The sequence below is a fragment of the Stenella coeruleoalba genome (assembly GCF_951394435.1).
Source record: "Stenella coeruleoalba genome assembly, chromosome: 3".
Taxonomy (NCBI): Eukaryota; Metazoa; Chordata; class Mammalia; order Artiodactyla; family Delphinidae; genus Stenella; species Stenella coeruleoalba.
In genome coordinates, this window is record NC_137148.1 from 164,236,767 (window position 1) to 164,261,534 (window position 24,768).

At 40.3% G+C, this 24,768-nt stretch overlaps 1 protein-coding gene across 4 annotated transcripts in view; it reads left to right on the top strand.

Annotated features, from left to right (window-relative positions):
- Window positions 1–18,811: 18,811 nt before the first annotated feature.
- LOC307184744 (uncharacterized protein) overlaps window positions 18,812–24,768 on the top strand; it is a 49,608-nt gene continuing 43,651 nt past the window's right edge. For 2 of the 4 annotated variants that reach the window (XM_079918462.1, XM_079918459.1), the window contains exons 1-3: window positions 18,812–18,952; window positions 19,954–20,170; window positions 22,730–22,774. Coding sequence is in view for 2 of the 4 variants with exons in the window: in XM_079918459.1 (XP_079774585.1) it covers window positions 22,757–22,774 (18 nt within the window). In the remaining 2 variants the exon portion in view is untranslated. The remainder of the gene's footprint in view (window positions 18,953–19,953; window positions 20,171–22,729; window positions 22,775–24,768) is intronic. The other 2 variants (XM_079918463.1, XM_079918460.1) reach the window with 1 other exon arrangement.

Genomic DNA, 24,768 nt, shown 5'->3' on the forward strand with positions numbered 1-24,768 from the left:
AGTTTGTGAATTTTTCTTGCAGGAGTCCAAATAGGTTCTCCTGAGAAGATTGGCAAAAATTGTCTCATGCAGGAATTGGAGGGAAGCATTTTGATATACTCACAAAGCGTTCCATTCTCTGTAACTTATGTGGTTCCTCAAAGGAAACTGATTTGCCAGTGCCTAATCTGATTGGAGAAAGAGCAGTCAGACAACTCCCTGACCCTTCAGGTTTCTTCTCTGACAAAAAGGAGGAATACATGCTAAGAGCCTGTTCTGAAGTTCATAGTCCAGGGATTCTGTCCCACCAAAACATTACAGATTTAATCCTAACATAAAAGAACCTTTTCCCACCCGCATACCTTCCCACCATATCAACAAGGCTCCAGTAGAAAAACAGTGGATTAAAAAAACAGATGCAAAACCCAGACTCTACTTACTAATGAGTTTCTAGAGATACCCAGACACAGCAGGGGAGAAAAACACAAGGACACTGGAGGATATTAAAGACCCCAACCTACAGCTAGGGCAAACATTAAAATTCCTATTTAAGAAATGTCACACTGGGGGCTTCCCTGGTGGCGCAGTGGTTAAGAATCCGCCTGCCGATGCAGGGGACATGGGTTCGGGCCCTGAGCCGGGAAGATCCCACATGCCATGGAGCAACCAAGCCCGTGCTCCACAACAAGAGAAACCACCGCAATGAGAAGCCTGCACACTGCAACAAAGAGTAGCCCCCGCTCGCTGCAACTAGAGAGGGCCTGCACGCAGCAATGACGACCCAACGCAGCCATAAATAAATAAATAAATAAATTTATTTAAAAAAAAAAAGAATGTCACACTGAAGGCCTATTTACCTCAAATCTTGTGAAAATTGAGAAACGTGGAAATTAAATAACATGTGCTCCCTGGTTTCACTTTTTTGTTAAAATTGTTTTGGTTTCATTTTTACATAAACCATAAACATTTTGGTTTCACTTTGTTAAAATTGTTTTGGTTTCATTTTTCCATAAACCATATTCATCTTATTTTACATAAACAGTATTCAAATTTCAAGTTCCCTGATCAGACATTATCTGAACCTTTGAATTTCAACCAGAAGACAGGTAAGTGTTGGATCTGAGCATTAAAGATAGACATTTTATATGTACATCTGCATTTGAAGAGAAAATGTATATCTGCTTCAAACGTTATAAGCAGATAAGGTGCAAAAATAAAAGCCTGAGGGACTTCCCTGGTGGTCCAGTGGTTAGGACCCTGCACTTCCACTGCAGGGGGCATGGGTTCAACCCCTGGTTGGGGAACTAAGATCCCACATGCCACACAGTGTGGCCAAAAAAAAGTAAAAGTAAATAAATGAATAAGTAAAAATGCAAGAAAAAACTTTTAAAAAGCCTGGGACAAAATTCAAAATCATAAGAATAATTCAACTTACCTCTCATACTGTAAAAAACACCAATAACAACATGAAATTTTTTGGTCAAAACCGTATGTGGATGTTTCTTATAAATATTCTATTAGCTGTGTTTACAAATTACTGTATACTAACAAATGTTATCTTTATTTTTCACTTACTGGGAGCATATGTTGAAATATCCCCCTTCAATTATGGATTTTAAGATCCACTCTAATTTTCTTCATTTAATCATTACACATTCTGAGTCAATACTAGCATGTAATACAAGTTCGGGAAATTTATTCTCAGGAAAATTTATTTTTGTTCTTATATAGTTTAAATTTTTGTGATTAACCTAACTTCTCATTCACTCATAATATCACAGACACGTTTCTGTCAGTACCCTCTTGCCAAAGAAAACCAGGACACACCTGTAGTCACAGAGAGTTATGTGTTGACTTGTAGTAATAGGCATGACCACAACCAATAAATGACTGGGCTTACAGGTAAGAGGGTGCCTTGAGCACCCTTATAGCATTTGGACTAGTGTTAGTGATTTGATGTTTGATGAAGCAAGACGTTGCTCTCTATTGGATGCTGTGAGAAGGTAAATGTAATTCTGTGATTGGTGATCATAATCGTTGAGAATTTGGTCATCTTTGTTGTAGATACTATGTTCTCTTTTACCATTTTAGAGAAATGATTATAAAGTTTCCTTGATCTTGTTTCATCAAGCATGGTCACACAACAGCATTGTCTGATGGTGGAGGTTTGTGACTTTTTTCCCTTCAACAGAGTAAGACTTGGTTTACTGTTGAGTGGGCCAGTCCAGTGCTGTTTTTCCTTCCTTACATGTTATCTAAACATTTAGACGTTTCTTACTGTGTAGTTGACGCTTTTTAACTGTTTCCAAACAGTAGCTTAGGCATAATATACAAATTCACTCCTTAGCAGACTCCATAGTGCTTTCATTATGTTTTGTGGAAGTAAATTTCTAGGCCCAATTTGGAGCTGCCACCTCAAAACATAAACCAAGACTGAGATAACTTTCCTGTCCCTGTAAATGCACTACCTGACTGGAAATGCAGTACAGCCAGCCAGCCAATCTCTAACTGCCAAGAATCTATAACGATTACTTTGTTCCATATAAGTTCAGATATGCAACCTCCGCCAATGAACTGAACACACATACTCTTTCCTTATTCCCTGAATGCCTTTCTCTACAAAAGCTTGCAGCCCTGTTCCTTGGTTTGCAGTTCTCTGGACTCTTGAAAGTAGAGACCACCTGCTTCATGATGTACGAAATAAATTTGCTTAGATCAACTAAACTGTTCTCTTTGATTATTTTAACACATTTAGTCAACTGAGGTGTATGCGTTTAGATTAAATGTCAGACATATGTGCTAGCAAGGGACAAAGACTGACCACTGTTCAAATCAGGCCTTTCTTGCTGAGGGACCAGTGTTTTTTTTTAAGGTATAGTTGATTTACAATATTACATTAGTGTCAGGTGTACAGCATCGTGATTTAGTATTTTTATAGTTTATATTCCATTAAAAGTTATTATAAGATAATGTCTATAATTCCCTCTGCTATGTAATACATACTTTTTGCTTATCTATTTTATACATAGTAGTTTGTATCTCTCAATTCCATACCCCTAAGTTGCCCCTCCCCCCTCTCCTCCCCCTCTGGTAACCACTAGTTTTTTTTCCACATTTGTGAGTCTGTTTCTGTTTTGCTATATACGTTCATTTGTATTATTTTTTAGATTCCACACATAAGTGATATCATACAGTATATGTCTTTATCTGACTTATTTCACTAAGCATAATATTCTCTAGGTCCATCCATATTTCTGCAAATGGCAGAATTTCATTCTTTTTATGGCTGAGTAATATTCCATTTATATATATATATCTATCTATCTATCTATCTATCTATCTATATATATATATATCTCACATCTTTTTTATCCATACGTCTGTTGATGGACACTTGGGTTGCTTCCATACTTTAAACAGTGCTACTGTAACATTGGGGTGCATGTATCTTTTCAAAATAGTGTTTTTGTCTTTTCTGGATATATACCCAGGAGTGGAATTGTTGGATCATATAGCAACTCTGTTTTTAATTTTTTGAGGAACCTCCATACTGTTTTCCATGATGGCTGCACCAATTTACATTCCCACCAACGGTGTACAAGGGTTCCCTTTTCTTTACATCCTATTTGTTATTTGTAGACTTTTTGACAATAGCCATTCTGACAGGTATGATGTGATATCTCATTTTGGTTTTGATTTGCATTTATCTAATAAATAGGGATACTGAGCATCTTTTCATGTGCCTGTTAGCCATCTGTATGTCTTTGGGAAAATGTGTGTTCAGGTCTTCTGCCCATTTTTTGATTGTGCTGTTTTTGTTGTTTTCTAAGAGTTCAGCTTTTTATTGAGCATGTTACGAAAGAGGTTTAGTCAAAAAGACCAAAGCCCATGTCATCATCAGACTCCTCACATTATTCTTTCTTTGCTTCCACTTTCTTCTCCTCAGCTGGGGTGGCAGTGGTGGAGGGGGCAGGTCCACTAGCCCCTACATTGCAGATGAGGCTCACCATGTTGACATGGGTCAGAACCTGTGCAAACAAGCCTGGCCAGAAAGGTTCAACATTTACATCGGCTGCTTTAATGAGGGCATTGATCTTATCCTCCGTGATCTTCACCTCATTGTCATGCAGGATGAGGGCTGAGTAGGTGCAGGAGTAGGTGCAGGTGGGCTACAAGGCAGTGGAGGCCACAGTGCAAGTGAGTGCTAGGTGTGGTACTGCCTGGTGTGATGCTAGTTGCTGGTCCCCAATGTGGACCTTAGCTTCCTCTGAAGGGCTGAGCCACCTTAGCGGTAGCTGAGGAAAGCAGGCTGTTTCTTTGGGGGTTTTGTTTTTTTGTTTTTTGGGGGGTTTTTTAATTGAAGTATAGTTGATTTACAATGTTGTGTTAATTTCTGCTGAAATCACCAAAAGTCAAAAGTGAATCAGTTTTATATATATATATATATATATATATATATATATATATATATATATATATATATTCTTTTCCATTATGGTTTATCATAGCATATTGAATATAGTTCCCCGTGCTATACAGTAGAACCTTGTTGTTTATCCATTCTATATATAATAGTTTGCATCTGCGAATCCCAAACTCCCAATCCATCCCTCCTCCACACCCCCATCCCCCTTGGCAACCACAAGTCTTTTCTCTATGTCTGTGAATCTGTTTCTATTTCATAGGTAAGTTCATTTGTGTCATATTTTAGATTCCACATATGAGTGATATCATATGGTATTTGTTTTTCTCTTTCTGACTTTCTTCACATAGTATGATAATCTCTAGGTCCACCCATGTTGCTGCAAATGGCATTATTTCATTTTTTATGGCTGAGTAGTATTCCATTGTATATATGTACCACATCTTCTTTATCCATTCATCTGTTGATGGATATGTAGGTTATTTCCATGTCGTGGCTATTGTAAATAGTGCTTCTATGAACATTGGGGTATGTGTGTCATTTCAAATTAGAGTTTTCTCTGGATATATGCCCAGGAGTGGGATTGCTGAATCATATGGTAGCTCTCTTTTTAGTTTTTTAAGGAACCTCCATACTATTTTCCATAGTGGCTGCACCAACTTACATTCCCACCAACAGTGTAGGAGGGTTCCCTTTTCTCCACACCCTCTCCATCATTTGTTATTGTAGACTTTTTAATGATGGCCATTCTGACTGGTGTGAGGTGGTACCTCATTGTAGTTTTGATTTGCATTCTCTAATAATTACTGGTGTTGAGCATATTTTCATGTGCCTTTGGCCATCTGTATGTCTTCTTTGGAGAAATGTCTATTTAGTTCCTCTGTCCATTTTTTGATTGGGTTGTTTGGGTTTTTTTGATACTGAGTTGTATGAGCTGTTTATATATTTGGAATATTAACCTCTTGTTGGTCATATCATTTGCAAATATTCTTCCATTCAGTAGGTTGTCTTTTCATTTTGTTGGTGGTTTCCTTTCCTGTGCAAAAGCTTTTAAGTTTAATTAGGTTCCATTTGTTTATTTTTGTTTTTATTTCTTTTGCCTTGAGAGACAAATCCAAAAATATATATATCTACAATTTATGTCAGAGAGTGTTCTGCCTATGTTCTCTTCTAGGAGTTTCATGGTTTCAGATCTTAAATGTAGGTCTTTAATCCATTTTGTGTTTATTTTTGTATATGGTATGAGGAAATGTTCTAATCTCATTGTTTTACATGTAGCTGTCCAGTGCTGAGGGACCTAGTCTTTAGTGTTAACTTTTGACCATCCCTCTTCTACCCAGCACTCTAGCGTCAAAACTTATGTAATTAAGCACAAAATTAATCAAGGCACTCTATGGTCTGGATATAGTAGCATGAAACAAGTTCTTACAATTCTGGTGCTTTTAGGTTTGTGGGGAAAGAAATACTGTTAACAAACAATAAAATTTGGTTTATAAATCTGAAGTAAGATATTAAAAGATTCAGTATCCCCACATACAATATTCATTTTTAATATTTTGCCTCATCTCTTTTCCTATTTGAAAGTAAAATACTCTGACTCCCATATAACGTTTGACATTTGGCAACATCTTGTGAGGGTCTGTGCATATTTAAGGGTGAGGAAGAACCTGGTTTGCTCAGAAGCTTCTGTGGATGCTGGGATTTTGTCATTGCATTGTCTGTCTGCATGATACAGTTGGGGTTATCAGTAATTACAACTTGTTTAGATATTTTTGGTTAGGAGTAGAAAGTAAAAGGAGATAATACCTTTTGCTACTTAAAAGAGGGAATTAGGGCTTCCCTGGTGGCGCAGTGGTTGAGGGTCTGCCTGCCGATGCAGGGGACACGGGTCCATGCCCCAGTCCGGGAAGATCCCACATGCTGTGGAGCGGCTAGGCCCATGGGCCATGGCCGCTGGGCCTGCGCGTCCGAAGCCTGTGCTCCGCAACGGGAGAGGCCACAACAGTGAGAGGCCCGCGTACCGCCAAAAAAAAAAAAAAAGAGGGAATTAGAGCTTGCATTTGTGGGACTTCCCTGGTGGCACAGTGGTTAAGACTCCGTGCTCCCAACGCAGGGGGCTGGGGTTTGATCCCTGGTCAGAGAACTAGATCCCACATGCATGCCTCAACTAAGAGTTTGCATACCACAACTAAAGAGCTGGCAAGCCGCAACAAGGGAGCCCGCCTGCTGTAACTAAGGCCTGATGCAACCTAATTAATTAATTTTTTAAAAAAGAAGTTACATTTGGAAGAGATTTATTGTTAAAACCAGTGATATTTTCTTTCTCCCATTTCAAGCCCTGGGCAAAAACCTTATGAAAACATGTAGATGGACTGTTATGGCCCCATTGAACATCTGACTCTGTTGCAATGTCATTAAAATGAATTTTTGGAGCCAGTTCAATTTGTCTTTAGCTTTATAGACATGGCCTTATTTGTATCTATTGCTCTCCCTTTCATGGAAGCATAATAAAGGAAAGAAAAAAACAGCATCCAATCAATCAGTCAGTCAATCAGAAATAAGAGCTTTGAAGGAAAGTTCACAATGAATGTAAGATAACAGGGGAACCAGAGGTGTGTTGTGTATTTCCTCTATGGAGGGTAGAGGTCTCCATGATTAAGGATGTCATCAGGAATTATTTATGTTGCCACCGTCTAATACAAATTAAATTAACACTGTTTCAGGAATTGCTCAGGTATGAATATAAATAGTAGGTGTGATACAGACAGCATCCAGCATTTGTGAGGGCAACAGTAATGATTCCTATTAAAATAAAGGTATATTCACACACATTAAGATAAGTAATATAAGAAAACACTAAAACAGAAAATAAGAAGTGTTGGAAAGAATGTGGAGAAATTAGAACACTTGTGCACTGTTGGTAGGAATATAAAAATGGTACAATCAGTATGGAAAAAGATAAGTAGTTCCTCAAAAAATTAAAAACAGAATCACCATATAATCTAGCAATTTCACTTTCAACCCAAAACAGTTGAAAGCAGAATCTCTAAGATATACTTGTAAACCTATCTTTTTAGCATCATTTATTCACACTAGGCAAATGGTGGAAGCAACTCAAATGTACATAGACTTATGAATGGCTAATCAAAGGTAGTATATACATACAATGGGATATTATTCAACATTAAAAAATAAGGAAATTCCAACATATGCTACAACATGGATAAAGCTTGAGGACATTATTTTAAGTGAAGTAAGCCATTCATATGAAGACAAATACTGTATGATACCACTTATATGAGGTACCTAAAGAAGTCAAATGCATAGAGATTGAGAGTAGAATGGTGGTTTGCAGGGGAGCGAGCAGAATGGAGGGGGTAGTTGTTTACTGGACATAGAATTTCAATCTTGGAAGATGAAAAGAGTTCTGGAGATCGGTAGTGATAGTCGTACAGCAGTATAAATGTAAATGCCAATAAACTATATACTTGAAAATGGTTAAGATGGTAAATTTTATGTTATGTGTGTTTTACCACAATAATAAAACATGGGGGAAAATCCACAGGACTGCACAGACCCCATTGGACCCTAAAATGCCACAAAGCCCTAAGCTTCTTTCCTCCTTGTTTACAGCACTAAATCTGTCCATTTTCCTGTGTTCATAAAGGACCTTTTCCAAAGCAGTGCCTTTGACTCTAAGGCTGTCTCTAGACTTGTTCCCCAGGCTTGGCTTACCTACCTCCTCACCTCTCCTCTCCAGACCTTGCAACCCCACTCACTGGCCTAAGCCTCAGGGACTATGTGAAGCCTGTCCTATTGTTTGTTTACGAAAAATTTATTTTAAAAAGTAAAATACTACATTCAACATATTCAACCTAATGGAAAAGAAATCAATAAAGAAGCGAAGTTGGGACTGAAATGTCATGAGAACTGTTGGGGGAAAAAAGGTAAAATGCAGGTGTAATATAAATACTCATATAATGGGTAAAATAATCCAATCAAGAGTCAGAAAAAAAAAGTCAGAAATTATCACCGTATGTTTAAGACAAAAAAAAAAGAGGCAACTATATGCTCTCCATAGGAAATGCTTTTAAATTCAAAGATGCAAAAAGATAGAAAGTAAAAGGATCAGAAAAAGATATATATGTAAATATACCCACCAGAAAGCTGGAGAGACTCTCCTAATACCAGGAGGGAAAAAGACTTTAAAAGAAAAAATATTGCTAGAGATATAGAAGGCTGTATCATGAAAAAGTCAATTCATCAGGAAGCTATAACATTTATATGTGCATTTAATAACAGAGTGCCAAAATAAATGAAGCAAAAGAGAAATGAAGGGAAAAACAACAGTAAATGGAGACTCCAGTATCTCACTTTGAATATTATATACACAACTAGGCAAAATATCAACACAGAAATAAAAGACTTGTAAAACACTATAAATTAAGTACACCTTACATGTCTGCAGAACACTGCACCCAACAACAACAGAATATATATTCTTCAGAAGTGCATATGAAACCTCCAGGGTAGAACAAATGCTAGGACATAAACTTCACTAAATTTAAAATACTAAGAATAAATACTTTTATGGTCTGTGACAACAATGGAATGAAATTAGAAATCAATAACTTAGGAAAAACTGGAGAAATCTCAAATATGAAAAAAAATACTCGTAAATAACCAATGTGTCAAAGAAGAAATCCATACAGAAGTGAGGAAATGTCTCAAACCAATAATCTCACCTTCCACCTTATTACACTTGAAAGGATGGGCACCAACACACACACACCCCCCAATGAGATGAAGGAAATAAAAAAGAGCAGAAAATAGAGAATAGAAACAGCATATAGAAATCAGTGAAATCAAAAGTGAGGTGTTTGAAAAAAATTAATAAAATTGACAAATCTTTAGCTAAACTGACTGAAAGAAAAAGAAGACTCAAATTCTGAAAATCGGACAAAAGGAAAGACTATTCCACCAACCTTACAGCAATAAAAAGGATTATAAAGGAATTCAATGAACAGTATGGCAACAAATTAGATAATTTAGATGAAATAGACAAACTCCTAGAAATATACATCCTGCAGAAAATAACTCAAGAAAAAAATAGAGTTTCTGACTATACGAGTGACGTGGTTGAATTACTAAGCAAAAACTACTCAAAAGGAAAGCCCAGGCCCAAATGGCTTCACCATAGAATTCTCCATATCATTCATAGGTTTAATATGATTCTTCAGAAACCCTCCCCACAAATAGAATCAACACAACACTTCAAACTCATTCTATCAGACCAGTATTACTCTTACTTTAAAACCAAAGGTATTATTAAAAAATGAAGAAACCAATTTTCCTTGTGTAAATGGATGCCAAAAAAATCAACCATACTAGAAAACCTAATCCAGCATCATCTAACCACAAATATACAGCGTGACTAAGTTGGATTTACTTCAGGGATGCTAGGTTGTGTTAATATCTCAAAATCAACTTAGGCAATATAATGTATTAATACAGTAATAAGCAAAAATGTCATGATCGCCTCAGTAGACTCATAGCAAGTACAGTTGACCCTTGAACAACATAAGTTTGAACTGCACAGGTCCACTTATATGCAGATCTTTTCCAAAAAATATATTGGAAAAAACTTTGGAGATTTGCAACAATTTGAAAAAACTTGCAGATGAACCATGTAGCCTGGAAATATTGAAAAAATTAAGGAAAAGCTAGATATGTCACGAATCTATTAAATGTAGATACTAGTCTATTTTATCATTTACTACCACAAAATATACACACATCTATTATAAAATGTTAAAACTTATCAAAACTTATGCAGTACGCCTGAAACTAACACAACATTGTAAATCAACCATACTCCAATAAATTTTTTTAAAAAGACTAGTAATACAAAAAAAAATACAAAACATAAGGATCATAGTAAAAAAAAAAGAGAGAAGGGTATTCCTTAAGCCATTGCTGCCACTATGCCAGCAGGTATGGAAATCTTGCACGTTTTATGAAATACTTTTTTTAAAATTTATTTTATTATTGTATTTTATTTTATTTTTTGGCTGCATTGGGTCTCTGTTGCTGCGCGTGGGCTTTTCTCTGGTTGTGGCGAGCAGGGGCTACTCTTTGTTGCCGTTCATGGGCTTCTCACTGCAGTAGCTTCTCTTGTTGCAGAGCACGGGCTCTAGGCACGTGGGCTTCAGTAGTTGTGGCACTCAGACTCAGTAGTTGTGGCACACGAGTTAGTTGCTCTGCAGCATGTGAGATCTTCCCAGACCAAGGCTCGAACCCATGTCCCCTGCATTGGCAGGTGGATTCTTAACCACTGTGCCACCAGGGAAGTCCCAAGACTGCCTTTTAAAGTTCTTTTGGTATTGGAGAATGCCCCTGATGACCCAGAACCCCACAAGTTCAACACTGAAGGCATCAAAGTGGTCTACTAGCCCCCAAACACAAGGTCTCTAATTCAGCCTCTAGATCAGGCAGTCATAAGGACTTTTTTTTTTAATGTCTATTTATTTATTTGGCTGTGCCAGGTCTTAGTTCCGGCACACAGGATCTTCATAGCGGCATGCAGGGTCTTTTAGTTACGGCCTGCAGGATCTTTAGCTGTGGCATGTGGGATCTAGTTCCCTGACCAGGGATCGAACCCAGGCCCCCTGCATTGGGAGCACGGAGTCTTAGCCACTGGACCACCAGGAAAGTCCCCATAAGGACCTTTAAGTCTCATTATACACACCACTCTACGAAAAGGATTGTCAATGCTATGGAGGAGAACTCCAAAAGAGAGAACATCATGAAAGCTTGGAAGTATTGCACCATCAAAGATGCCATCTTTGTTATAGAAAAAGCTGTGAAATCCCAAACAATAAATTCCTGCTGGAGAAAACTGTGTCCAGATGTTGTGCATGACCCCACAAAATTTATGACAGAGCAAATCAAGGAAATCATGAAAGAGATTGTGGGTATGGCAAAAAAAATTCGGTGGGGTGGTGAAGGGTTTCAAGATACGGATTTTGGAGAAATTCGTGATCTAGTAGACACCACACCAGAGGAATTAACAGATAAATTGATGGAGATGAGTGCTTCCAAATCATTGCCAGACGATGAAGATATAGAAGCAGTGCCAGAAAAAAACTAATGTCTAATGACAATCAAAGAGTTTCCGTTATTCAAGACTACTTTTGGACTTCCTTGGTGGCGCAGTGCTTAAGAATCCTCCTGCCAGTGCAGGGGGCACGGATTCAATTCCTGGTCTGGGAAGATCCCACATGCTGCGGAGCAGCTAAGCCTGCACGCCACAACTACTGAAGCCCCCGTGCCTAGAGCCCATGCTCCAAAACAAGAGAAGCCATTGCATTGAGAAGCCCACGCACAGCACTGAAGAGTAGCCCCTGCTCGCCACAACCAGAGAAAAGCCCACGCTCAGCAACAAAGACCCAATGCAGCCAAAAAAAAAAAAAAAGACTGCTTTTGACTTCTTTTTGACATGGACCCTTCTATAATACAGGCACTGAAACTAAAGCAAATGGTGGAAGAAGAATTGGTACTATAGAAACATTTTTTTAGAAATGAATGAAATATTTTTAGAGAAATGAAACATTTTTAGAGAAATGAATAAGCAAAAGAGTCAGACAGAAATTATAGTGTATTTCCATAAAATTACACCTCTCCTGCCTTTCCTTCCACCTTCTCCACCTCTTCCACCTTTGCCATCCCTCAGAGAGCTAGACCACCCCCTCCTATTCAGTCTATTCAATGTGGAGACAAGGATGAAGACCCTTTATGATGATTCACTTCTACTTAATGAATAGTAAATATTCATCATACTGTACAGTTAATCAACTTTATTGTATATGTGTGTGAATGACTTCATGTGAAAATCTAATAACTGTGTGGCAAGAACTCTATGAGATGTTTTTGTGTCATTATTGTCATCATCTCTTAATTATTATCATCTGCAAGACTTGTAAGGAAGTGGAAAGCCTATCCTTACTTAGGTATAAAGTGAGTGATATTTAATATAAAATTAGTGATGTGTAAATTTTATTACTGTTTTATAACTTTGCTTTCAAAGAATTACGTTACCATACAGTATGCTTCTCTCTCGTAACTGGAGAAACTGCATATCAGCCTATGATCACAGGTAAGTGGTTTTTTCAAAAAATGGAACAATGTTTTCAATACTGTATTATGAATATGACCATAATACATGATAAAAATTTTATAATGATTTATTCATTAGTTATAGGCTAGGATACCATGAAGCAACTGTATCCATTACACGAGGCTACCATAAAGCAATCATACTGCCATTTCTTCATTATCAGTGCATGAATCATTATAATTATGAATTTCTTTTTCACATTATCTTTTCATTTTTGATGTCGTGTTAGTAATACATATAACATCACAGCGTTTTGTATCATATAAGACAATATTGATGGAGGTACTGATAGACAATTCATCTTGTAAACAGAAGACAAACTTATGGTATTGATAAATACAGTACAGTACTGTAAATGTATTTTCCTTATGAGTTTCTTAATATTTTATTTTCTCTTGCTTACTTTCTTGTAATAATACAGTATACAGTCATATTACATACAAAATATGTGCTAATCAGCTGTTTATGTTATCTGGTCAACAGTAGTCTATTAATAAAGTTTTGGGGGAGTCAATAGTCAGTAGATTTTTGACTGCCTGGGGACACCACCTCTAACCCCTGCATTGTTCAAGGGTCAGCTGTAGTTGACAACCTACAGCACCCTCTCATGATAAAAACCCTCAGCAAACCAGGTATTGATAGAAATTTCCTTCACATGAAAATGAGCATCGATGAAAAACATCACAGCTGATATTATATTTAATTGGTGAAAAACTGGATGCTTTCCCCTGAATATCAGGAAGGAAACAATGATATCTGCTCTTATCATTTCTATTTGACAATACCCTGGGGGTTTTAGCCAGGACAATTGTGCAATGAATAAATGAATGAAAAGGAAATAAAATGAATCCAGGTTGGATAAGAGAAAGTAATGCTGTCTCTACATGTAGATGATGTATCCTGTAAATAGAAAACTCTCTAAGGAATCCACTTTTTTAAAAAAAATATTAGAAATGATAATGGAGTTTGGCAAGGTTGTAGGGTACAAGATCAATATATAAAAATACATTCTATTTCTAATCACTTGCAACAAAAAATCTGAAAATGAAATTTAAAAAACAAATCCATTCACAAGAGCATAAAAATGAATAAAATAGGGGAGAGGGATAAATTGGGAGATTGGGATTGACATTTAAATGCTACTATGTATAAAATAGATGGCTAATAAAAGCCTACTGTATAGCACAGGAAACTCTGCTCAATACTCTGTGATGGCCTATATGGGAAAATAATCTAAAAAAAGAGTGGATATGTGTATATGTATAACTGATTCACTTTGCTGTACACCTGAAACTAACACAACATTGTAAATCAACTGTACCGCAATAAAAATGAATAAAATAGTTAGGACTAAATTTAACAAAAGAAATACCAAGCAAAAACTCCAAAATCCACAAAACGTTGAGCAAAGTTAAAGATCTAATTACATGGTATAACCTCCCATGTACGTACATTGGAAGACAATATTTTGAGATGGCAATACTCCTCCAAATGATCCACAGATTGAGTGCAATCTCTGTCAGAATCCCAACTGACTTCTTTATAGAAATTGTTAAACTGTTTCAAAAATTCAGATAGAATTGCAAGGTATCCAGAATAACCAAAACAATGAAAGCAAAAATCAAGTAGGAGGACTCACATTTCCTTATTTCAAAACTTTCTGCTGAACAGTGGTAATGAAGGTAGTGTGGTAATGACACAGGGATGGACATATAAATCATTGGAATAGAATGAGATTTCATAAATAAACCCATCCGTCTGTGGTCAACTGGTTTTCAAACACAATGCCAAGAATGGGAAAAGAATATTATTCTTAAAAGTTGGCACTGGGACGAGTGGATAGCCACATGCAAGAGAATGAAGTGGATGTTTACATCACAGCACATACAGTAATTTACCAAAATGGATCAAAGACCTAAACATAAGAGGTTAAAACTTAATACTCTTAGAAAAAATGTAGAGATTTCCCTGGAGGTCCAGTGGTTAAGACTCTGCACTTCCACTGCAGGGGCCACAGGTTCAATTCTTGGTCCTTGAACTAAGATCCTCGCATGACCAGTGGCGCGGCCAAAATATATATGTATATGGAGGATAATATTCATGACCTTGGATTTGGCACAAAATTATTCAAGATGACACCAAAAAAAAAAGACAACTTGAATTTAATCAAAATTATTAACTTTTGTACTTAAGAGTATACTATCAAAAAGGTGAAAACACACATTGGGACCCAAGTTTACTATTGTGGGAATATAGAATGGTGCAGCCACTTTATTTATTTATTTTTAATTAATTTATTTACTTACTTATTTTTGGCTGCATTGGGTCTTCCTTGCTGTTCGCGGGCTTTCTTTAGTTGCAGCGAGCAGGGGCTACTCTTCGTTGCGGTGTGTGGTCTTCACATTGTGGTGGCTTCTCTTGTTGTGGAGCCCGGGCTCTAGGCACGCGGGTTTCAGTAGTTGTGGCACTCGGGTTCAGTAGTTCTGGCACACGGGCTTAGTTGCTCCGCAGCATGTGGAATCTTCCCGGACCAGGGCTCGAAGCTGTGTCCCCTGCATTGGCAGGTGGATTCTTAACCACTGCGCCACCAGAGAAGCCCGGTGCAGCCACTTTAGAAAACAGTATGGCATGGGAATTCCCTGGAAGTCCAGTGGTTAGGACTCCACGCTTTCACTGCTCGGGGCCTGGTTCTATCTCTGGTCAAAGAACTAAGATCCTGGAAGCCGGGCGATGCGACCAAAACACGCGCACACACACACACACACACACACACACACACACACAAAATCCCCACAAAAACAAACAAACAAAAACAGTATAGCAGTTCCTCAAAAATTATATTCAAAGTTACCATGTGATCCAGCAATACTGTTTCTGGGTATGTACTCCCAGGACTCAGATATTTCTACACCCATGTTCACAGGAATGTTATTCATGAGCCAAAAGGTGGTAGCAACACATGTCCATCAAAAATGAATGGATAACAAAATTTAGTATATACATAGAATGGAATTTTATTCAGATTTAGAAAGAAAGGAAATTCTAACATATGCTGTAACATGGGTGAAACGAGAACATCATGCTAAGTGAAATAAGCCAGTCAAAAATGGACAACTACTATATGAATCCACTTGTATGAAGTGCTTAGAATAGTGAAATTCATAGAGACAGAAAGTAGAATGGTGGTTGGTAGGGCCTGGGGGAAAGGGAAGTGGGAGATGTTGTTTAATATGTTTAGATTTTCAGTTTTGAAAGATGAAAACACTTCTGAGATTGATTTCCCAATGTCAGTGTACTTCTCACTACTGAACTGGACATTTAAGATGTAAACTTCATAGTATGTGTTAAAAGTTAAAATTTTAAAGCAAGAGAAGGAAAACACAGCCCACAGAATGGAAGAAAGTTTTGCAAATAAAATATCTAAGGGATTTGTATTGAAGGTATATAAAGAACACTAATAACTCAGTAAGAAGTCAACTAACCCAATTTTAAAATATGAAAGAATGTAAATAGACATTTTTAAAGGAAAATGTACAAATGGTCAAGAACACATTAAAAGATGCTTGCACTAGCCATCAGAGAAATTCAAATCAAAACCCCAATGAAAGGGACTTCCCTGGTGGTGCAGTGGTTAAGACTCCATGCTCCCAATGCAGGGGGCTGGGGTTCAATCCCTGGTCAGGGAACTAGATCCCACATGCATGCCACAACTAAGGAGCCCATCTGCCGCAGATAAGAGCCGGTGCAACCAAATAAATAAATATATTTTAAAAAATGAGATACCACTTCACAACCACCAGGATAGCTAGAGTTAAAAAAGTGAGATAATAAAATTTTTGTGGATGATATGGGAAAATTGGAACCCTCAACCACTGCCGGTGGGAATATAAAATGGTGCAACAACTTTGGAAAACAAATCTGGCAATTCCTCAGAAATTAAACCTAGAATTACCATAGGACCCATCACTTCATTCCTAGGTATATGCCCAATAGAAATGAAAATATGTCCAAACAAAAACTTGTACACGAAAATTTATTGCAACGTTATTCATAATAGCCAAAAGGTGGAAACAAACTAAATGTCCATTAAGAAATGAGTAAATAAAATGTGTTTTACGCATACAGTGGAATATTATTCAGCCATAAAGATGAATGAGGTATCCATACATGCTACCACATAGAAGTTCCTTGAAAAAGTTATGCTAAGCAACTGAAGTTAATTACAAAGATAATACTTCATATGATTCCATTCGTATATAACTCCAGAACAGGGAAATCTATAGAAACAGAAAGATTAGAGGTTGCCTACAACTCTGGCTTGGAGGAGGAAGATGGGAAGATAGGGAAGTGATACCTAAAGGGTACCGGGGTTTCTTTTAGAGGTGACAAAAATGTTCAAAAATTGTGGTGCTGATTGAACATATCTGTGAATGTACTGAAAAACATTGACTTGTACACATTAAAGGGATGCAGTGTATGGTATGTGTATTTTACCTCAATAAAACTATTCAGATAAATAAATGCATTAGAAGTTTTGAACCAATGTGTTAAGAATATTAAAAGTTTTCAAGTATATCCCACATTTCCAAAACTTACTGTGTTTTATATATATATAATGTTCGATGTCAATTATACCTCGTTTGGTTATTTTGGTTTTGTTTTTGTTTTTGTTTTGCGGTACCGGGCCTCTCACTGTTGTGGCCTCTCCCGTTGCCGAGCACAGGCTCTGAACGCGCAGGCTCAGCGGCCATGGCTCACGGGCCCAGCCACTCCGCGGCATGTGGGATCTTCCCAGACCGGGGCACGAACCCGTGTCCCCTACATCGGCAGGCGGACTCTCAACCACTGTGCCACCAGGGAAGCCCCTGTTTGTTTGTTTGTTTTTTAATTTATTTTTGGCTGCATTGGGTCATCTTTGCTGCCCGCGGGCTTTCTCTAGTTGCAGCGCACGGGCTTCTCACTGCGGTGTCTTCTCCCATTGCAGAGCACGTGCTCTATGCGCTCGGTTTTCACTAGTTGTGGCAGGTAGTCTTCAGTAGTTGTGGCGCAGGGCCTTAGTTGCTCCGCGGCACCAGGGATCGAACCCGTGTCCCCTGCATTGGCAGGTGGATTCTTAACCACTGTGTCACCAGGGAAGCCCCTAAAACTTACTGTTTTTTGTTATATTGGTAAAAATAGTAACTAGGGGCTTCCCTAGTTGCACGCAGCGACAAAGACCCAATGCAGCCAAAAATAAATAAATAAATTTATAAAAAAATAGTAACTGGATTGCCTTAGGGATATCATAGCCGTTTACATTTCAAAATTTCTAGGCACACACTCTGAAACTAAAATAAATTTCCTTCTAGTGTAAAATGTATACCTGAGAGTATTGTTGAACACATCTCGCAAATTATGATTGGTGGGAGAAGAGTCCCTGTTCCCAGGCAAGGGCTGCAGGGTTCAAACTTCCCACCAGAGTCAAGTGCTTGGGAGGCCAGGGGATTCTCTAGCTAAAATACCACATGTGTGGAGAGGTAAAAGTGACGGCCTCAACGCTGTCAACAAAGATAAAAATGGAGCCAGACTCTTTATTACACATGGTGAGGTCATTTTTCAGTGTGTTTGTAAACAAGGGTCACAGTATCCTGAGTGGCCTCACAGTCTATGCCAAGTATTGCCCTGTGGAGGTCCGCAAACCCTCTTTTCCCAGTTGGCCTGACCAGGGCGCCCCTCTTGCTTTGGATAAGGACATCGGTTGTTCCGGAATCTTACTCGGGAATTCCCTGAGCACACCTGTGTCCCCACATTCTGAAAGATTTGAGGAAGCCGCCACTGTCCCGCTAGGGCCAGTGACAAGTGTGGTTTAAAGGCAAACGTCGCTGGGGCTTCCCTGGTGGCGCAGTGGTTGAGAGTCCGCCTGCCGATGCAGGGGACACGGGTTCGTGCCCCGGTCCGGGAAGATCCCACATGCCGCGGAGTGGCTGGGCCCGTGAGCCACGGCCGCTGAGCCTGCGCGTCCGGAGCCTGTGCTCCGCAACGGGAGAGGCCACAACAGTGAGAGGCCCGCGTACCGAAAAAAAAAAAAAGTCTTTGGAAGGGACAAGCTCCTGCCCGCCTGTGGAAACTGGTTCTGCTCAATCATGTGACCTCCTGACCCGTTGTCACCCAGGAGAAAGGGGGGCGGGTGCTTGCGAACTGTCCAATCAGGGGCGCAGCAGGGGAAAGTGGGTGGGCCACGCTCTGCAAACTGCGTGGACGCTCGTGGCCACGATTTGCGTGGAATCTCGTCTGCGTTTACTTGTCTCAGGTGTGTCTGCTGCAACGTAAATACGTGCTGCACGGGCCGCGGGAGTCTATGGGAAGACGCCGGAGGAGCCCAAAGCCGGGAAATGGTGAGTGTGCTGGGCCAGGTGTCCCAGGACAGGGAGGAGGGACAGTCTGTACTGGCCGTGGCGGGACGTGGGCCTCCCGACGCGATAAACTCAGGAGTCTGCGGACCCAGAATCGCAGGGGGCGCCGTTCAGACCTCATTCCCTCCGGCTGTCGCAGTGGCGGGGCTGGGTCGGCAGCCGGGACCCCGGGCGTCCTGTCCCGTCACTGCAGGCGGTGACTTAAGCCTGGAGCCTCTCTGGGCAGCTCTTCGCCCACAGCCCCGCGACTCGTCTAGAATGTGTGGTGACCATGGGGAGGGTTATCAGGGGACAATCGTGATTCCGTCTCCGTGGTTCGTGCGTGGGAGGAGCTGTGGCCTGTGGGGTCCCAGTCCCTCCTTTCTCCCCAGGGGGCACCCGTTTTCTCCTGAGTTTTCCAAATGTTTGGAGAGCAGGGTCTCAAATCCAGGATCCAGACTAATTTCCAGATTAGCTCTTCTTAAAACTGGCAATAAATCCCTAAATTTCCACATCCCTCCCTCATTCCCACAGCCAACTTTCCGTCTTCAATTCAGAGCATCATTATCAACTCTTCGTTCTCCCTGGTGTATTTCAAACAGACCCAATATTTTAATTGTTTATCCTTTTTCTTTGTTTAAAAAATTATTTATTTTTGGCTGTGTTGGGTCTTCATTGCTGCACGCGGGCTTTCTCTAGTTGCGGCGAGCAGGGGCTACTCTTGGTTGCGGCACACGGGCTTCTCATTGCAGTGGCTTCTCTTGTTGCGGAGCATGGGCTCTAGGCGCATGGGCTTCAGTTGTGGCTCACGGGCTCAGTAGTTGTCGATCGCCGGCTCTAGAGCACAGGCTCAGTAGTTGTGGCGCACGGGCTTAGTTGCTCCGTGGCATGTGGGATCTTCCCGGACCAGGGCTCGAACCCGTGTCCGCTGCATTGGCAGGAGGATTCTTAACCGCTGCGCCACTATCCTTTTTCTAAAGAGTCATGGGTGGCTCTTTTTTAAGGATTTATATTTGCTGTGGATATTTTCCATGAGAGGAAATCTGAGAATAACCACCAGGAACTGAAACCAACCACCTGGAACTGAAACCGTATAACTCAGATTGGGGCTTGAACCCACGGTCTTTTAACTGAGATCTCACACCTGGTCTCAGGACTTAATGAAGCTCAAGTCCTTGATGTCTCATCGCAGAAAGAATTCAGTGAGAGACAAAGCGATAGGTAAGAAGTGGACACACTCCACAGACAGAGTGTGGGCCACCTCAGAAGGTGAGAGTGGCACCAGGGTGTGGGGTTGGCCATTTTTATAGGGGTGGATAATTTCATAGGCTAATGAGTGGGAGGGGTATTCCAGCTATTTTGGAGAAGGGGTGGGGATTTCCAGGAATTGGGCCACTGCCCACTTTTTGACCTTTATGCTCGGCCTTGGAACTGTCATGGCACCTGTGAGTGTGTTACAATGAGTGTATACTGAGGCTCAAGGTCTAGTGGAAGTCAACTTGTCCGCCATCTTGGACCTATTCTGTTCTAATCAGTTTATGTCATGTCCTCAGGCTATGTCATTCTTTTAAAGGTTGTGCCGTGTCCCCTTCCCTCCTGTTTCAGAACTACATTGTATGAAATCCTTGTGCCTCTCCTCGAGGATCTTTCTTGGGCACAGACATCCTATGGGTAGTCCTTTAGGTAGAGTTTCTTCTTTGGAATCGTTCCTGGGTGTTCTCTCCTGTAATCACTTCCCCTCCCTGGGTTTGTCACCCTGGAAAGATTTATTCATGTATGTAAGCCTCAGTTATTCAAAAAATTAAAATTTATGTAAGCAGTGGAACTTGAACGATAGCATTTTCCAAAGAGGCAAGAAATAGGTGAGTTTCAGAAAAAAGAAAATATTCTTGTATTACATTGCATTAAAAATTCTTGTTTCTTTTTTCTTCCCTCCCTGAGCAGGCGTAGTAATATCCTGAGGTCTGTTCTTTTTGTTTTGGGTTTTTTTTGGGGGGGGCGGGGGGTTGTTCAAATGCAATTCCAGGGCTTAGGCTTGAGGTGTTCAAGTACAGTTTTTTAAAAATTTTTATTGAAATATAGTTGATTTACAATGTGTTAGTTTCAGATGTACAGTCAAGTGATTCAGTCACATATATACATATATACGTGTATATTTATATGTGAATATATGTATATATACTTTTTAGATGCTTTTCCATTACAGGTTATTGATATTGAGTATAGTTCCCTGTGCTATACAGTAGGTCCTTGTTAGTTATCTGTTTTATATATAGTAGTGTGTATATTTTAATCCCAAACTCCTAATTTACCCCCCCAATTATGTTTTTATAAAACAATTTCTTGCTGTGGAAATAATTAATTAATATCATTATTTTCTGAGAGTAATAGATACTTATGCGTTTTCTTGTTGAACTAGAAAAAAGCCTTACAATTTTCCCCTCCTTTCTACATAAACACTAGGTTTGTGTGATTTTGCTAGATTCTTCAGCCACTGGGGTCATTTAAAATAGCATCTTGTGGTCCAAAGCAATGTGACTGGGAGCAGAGGCCTGAGGTCAGTGACTCAGGGTGAGGCCCCCTTGAGGCTGCAAAGGGAAGTACTTGAAGGCCCAGCTGGTTCTTCCTGGAGAGCCCAGCAGGTGTCCTACCTGCTCACACCCACCATGGAAGGAGCCTTTAAGCTGAGAGAAGCTACAGAGCCCTGGAAAGCTGGGGATAACAACTGCACATGGCAGAAAGGGTTTTGGGGGAGATGGGATGGTGATGCCCCTTTTGAGGTTGTAACTGTGGTTCCCGCAGGTCTGTTTCTAGGTATAGGCTGGAGTTGTTGGGTTTTTTTTTTTAATATAAATTTATTTATTTATTTTTTGGCTGAGTTGGGTCTTTGTTGCTGCGTGTGGTCTTTCTCTAGTTGCTGCAAGCAGGGGCTACTCTTCGTTGTGGTGCACGGGCTTCTCATTGCAGTGGCTTCTCTTGTTGTGGAGCACGGGCTCTAGGCATGTGGGCTTCAGTAGTTGTGGCTTGCGGGCTCTAGAGTGCAGGCTCAGTAGTTGTGGCGCATGGGCTTAGTTGCTCCACGGCATGTGGGATCTTCCCGGGCCAGGGCTCAAACCCTTGTCCCCTGCATTGGCAGGTGGTTTCTTGACCACTGCGCCACCAGGGAAGCCCTAGGTTGGACTTTTACATCCACAGTATAGCTGCGCTCAGAGTGTAATTTGTTTACATTGAGAAAGTCTGTGACAGGAGTTCTGTGTCCTGGGTTAGGGGTCATGAATTTGGGAGTTCTTTTGGGTCAGAATCTTAAATTGAATTCTACTGAGAGTTTTCTCACTGTGGGAATGGAAGCCTGAAAAAGGGAGTGGTTCCATTATTCCCCAGGGAGAGGAGGGCGTGTGACGCTCCCAGAGTCCATCCCTGTGGCTGCTCAGGTGCCGCCACCCTCCTTCACCAGGGACTGACCTGGTCCAGCGGTTCTATCTCAACCAGGAGAGGCTAGTGGGTGTTAAACTTTCAAACAGGCTCCTTCTGTCCTGTGAGACGGCTGACTGCTTATCTGTGCTGATTCCAATATTTGTGTCTCTTTCCTCTGGATTCTTTCATCCATTGAATAGTGCAGCCCTTTGGCTGTAGTTTCCCTTAGCACTTTGTAATTAATTCCCTGTGTGGGAAATAACATTTTTAGTTTCTTGGGCTTAAAGAAAAATCTCAGTTGATTGAGAGATACGATGTTGGTAACAAGAAAATTGTGGAACTAAATAGAATTTTTGTTCCTTTTAGGGAAGAGAACCTCAAGATGTGAGATGAATGTGTTTACGTTTTCAGGTATGTGTTTCATTTTACATCAGTGTTTGTGCATGTCCTTAGGGGAAATTGAAATTTAAAAGGCAGGGAGCTCCCTGGCAGTCCAGTGGTTAGGACTCATGGCTTTCACTGCTGGTTCAATCCCTGGTCAAGGAAATAAGATCCTGCAAGCCGTGCAGCACAGCCAAGAAAAAAGAAAAGCTAAAGCAATTGATGTGAGGACAGCTAATCAAAGCTTACATACATCTTTGAAAATTCTACTGCATTTAAAGAACTAAACCCAAACCCCTGTTGCATTATAATGTTATATTGATTTCTGAAAATACCACCCTCCCCCAGGTGAGATATAGGGAAGGGACAAACTAGGATACACCTTGTCATTTTAGTTAGCAAGGGATTTGAAAATTATGGTTTATACTTTTGTAACCATTAGTGTTCAAAGGAATTAGATCTTAACAATAGTTTCCTATGTACAAAAGTTAAAATTAAAGAAAGACTATTAAATAGTAACACGGGGTGTATATACTTTGCTTATTTTCAAGAAACCTGTGAGATACAAAAGCCTAACTTAAGCAAAGTCACTGCCCACCTATCCTGGTCCCCTCCAGCATTGTTACTCCAGCCACTGCAAATACAAAGTTTTAATCATTTCTTGAGCTTCCTGTTAATGTTTCTTTATATAAAAACAAGCCATTGTGAATTCCTATTTTTCATACCCAAGTTTGTCCTTATAATGAGTAGTCAGACTCCACATTTTTGAAACTTGATTAAAGTATAGTTGGTATACAATGTTGTGTTAATTTTTGCTGTACAGCAAAGTGATTCAGTTATACATATATACATTCTTTTCATATTCTTTTCCGTTATGGTTTATCACAGGATATTGAATATAGTTCCCTGTGTTACACAGTAGGACCTTGTTGTTTATCCATTGTATATATCACAGTTTGCATCTGTTCACATTCCCAGTCCTTCCCTCCCCCAGCCCCCCTCCCCCTTGGCAACCACAAGTCTGTTCTCTGTGTTTGTACAGACTCCACGTTTTTTGATGTTTACCGACAGCTTGCGCCTCCCTTCTCTCTTCCCCTTGTGTCCACGCCCGGAAAAGCCGATAACAAAGTCTGTAGTCCTCTGGCATTAGTTTCGCATTCCAGCCACACAAGCCCCTGTCTGTGTGCAGAACTCTTATCCTGGCCCAACCCCTGACAAAGATTCTTTGCTTGACCAGAGAATCGTTGGTTCTGACCCTAAACCTTCTCCTGGGCCTATCTGTGGAGTTCCTCGTGAAATCCAGTTTTACCAGAAACCCTGCTGCGTCAGTTAAACCGAATTCCCCAGCTGCCCATGTCTGATTGCCTTCTGTATCTGATTGGGTTCCTACACTCCCGCCATTGCTCAGGTGATGTGCGATCACCCTGGCCTGACTTCAGTAAGAATCCTGTTAGGTCAGTTTATCCAGACCCACCAATCCCTGGTTTTTCTTTTAGTAATTTTCCATCCAGTGACGCCTCCCCACCCTGCTCTGGCCATGAATTCCCACTTCCACGTGCTGTATTCAGAGTTGAGCCTAGTCTCATTTCCCCCTGGCTGTGAAATCCCATCGCAGTGGTCTCTGTACCTGTCCCAGGGGTTCTGGATAAAATCTGCTTTACCTCTTTGACAAGTGTCACTGAATACTTTTCCTTTAACATCCCCTAGCCGTGATAAAAACCCAGGCCAGGCTCCTTTCCTTGCTTGCTGAAGCCTTCTCAGAGCTGCTGGAGAGGCCAGCCCTGCCCTCCCCCCAAGAGCGTGATTACGTGGGTCATAGACCTTTTTTTTTGGCCCCACTGGGTGGCATGCGGGATCCTAGTTCCCTGACCAGGGATCGAACCTATGCCCCCTGCATTGGGAGAGCGGAGCCTTAACCACTGGGCCACCAGGGAAGTCCCGGTCATAGGCTTTTTCCTACCCTGAGTGTGTGTGTGTGTGTTTGCATGACACACCAGCATCAGTCTCAACATGGAAATCACATC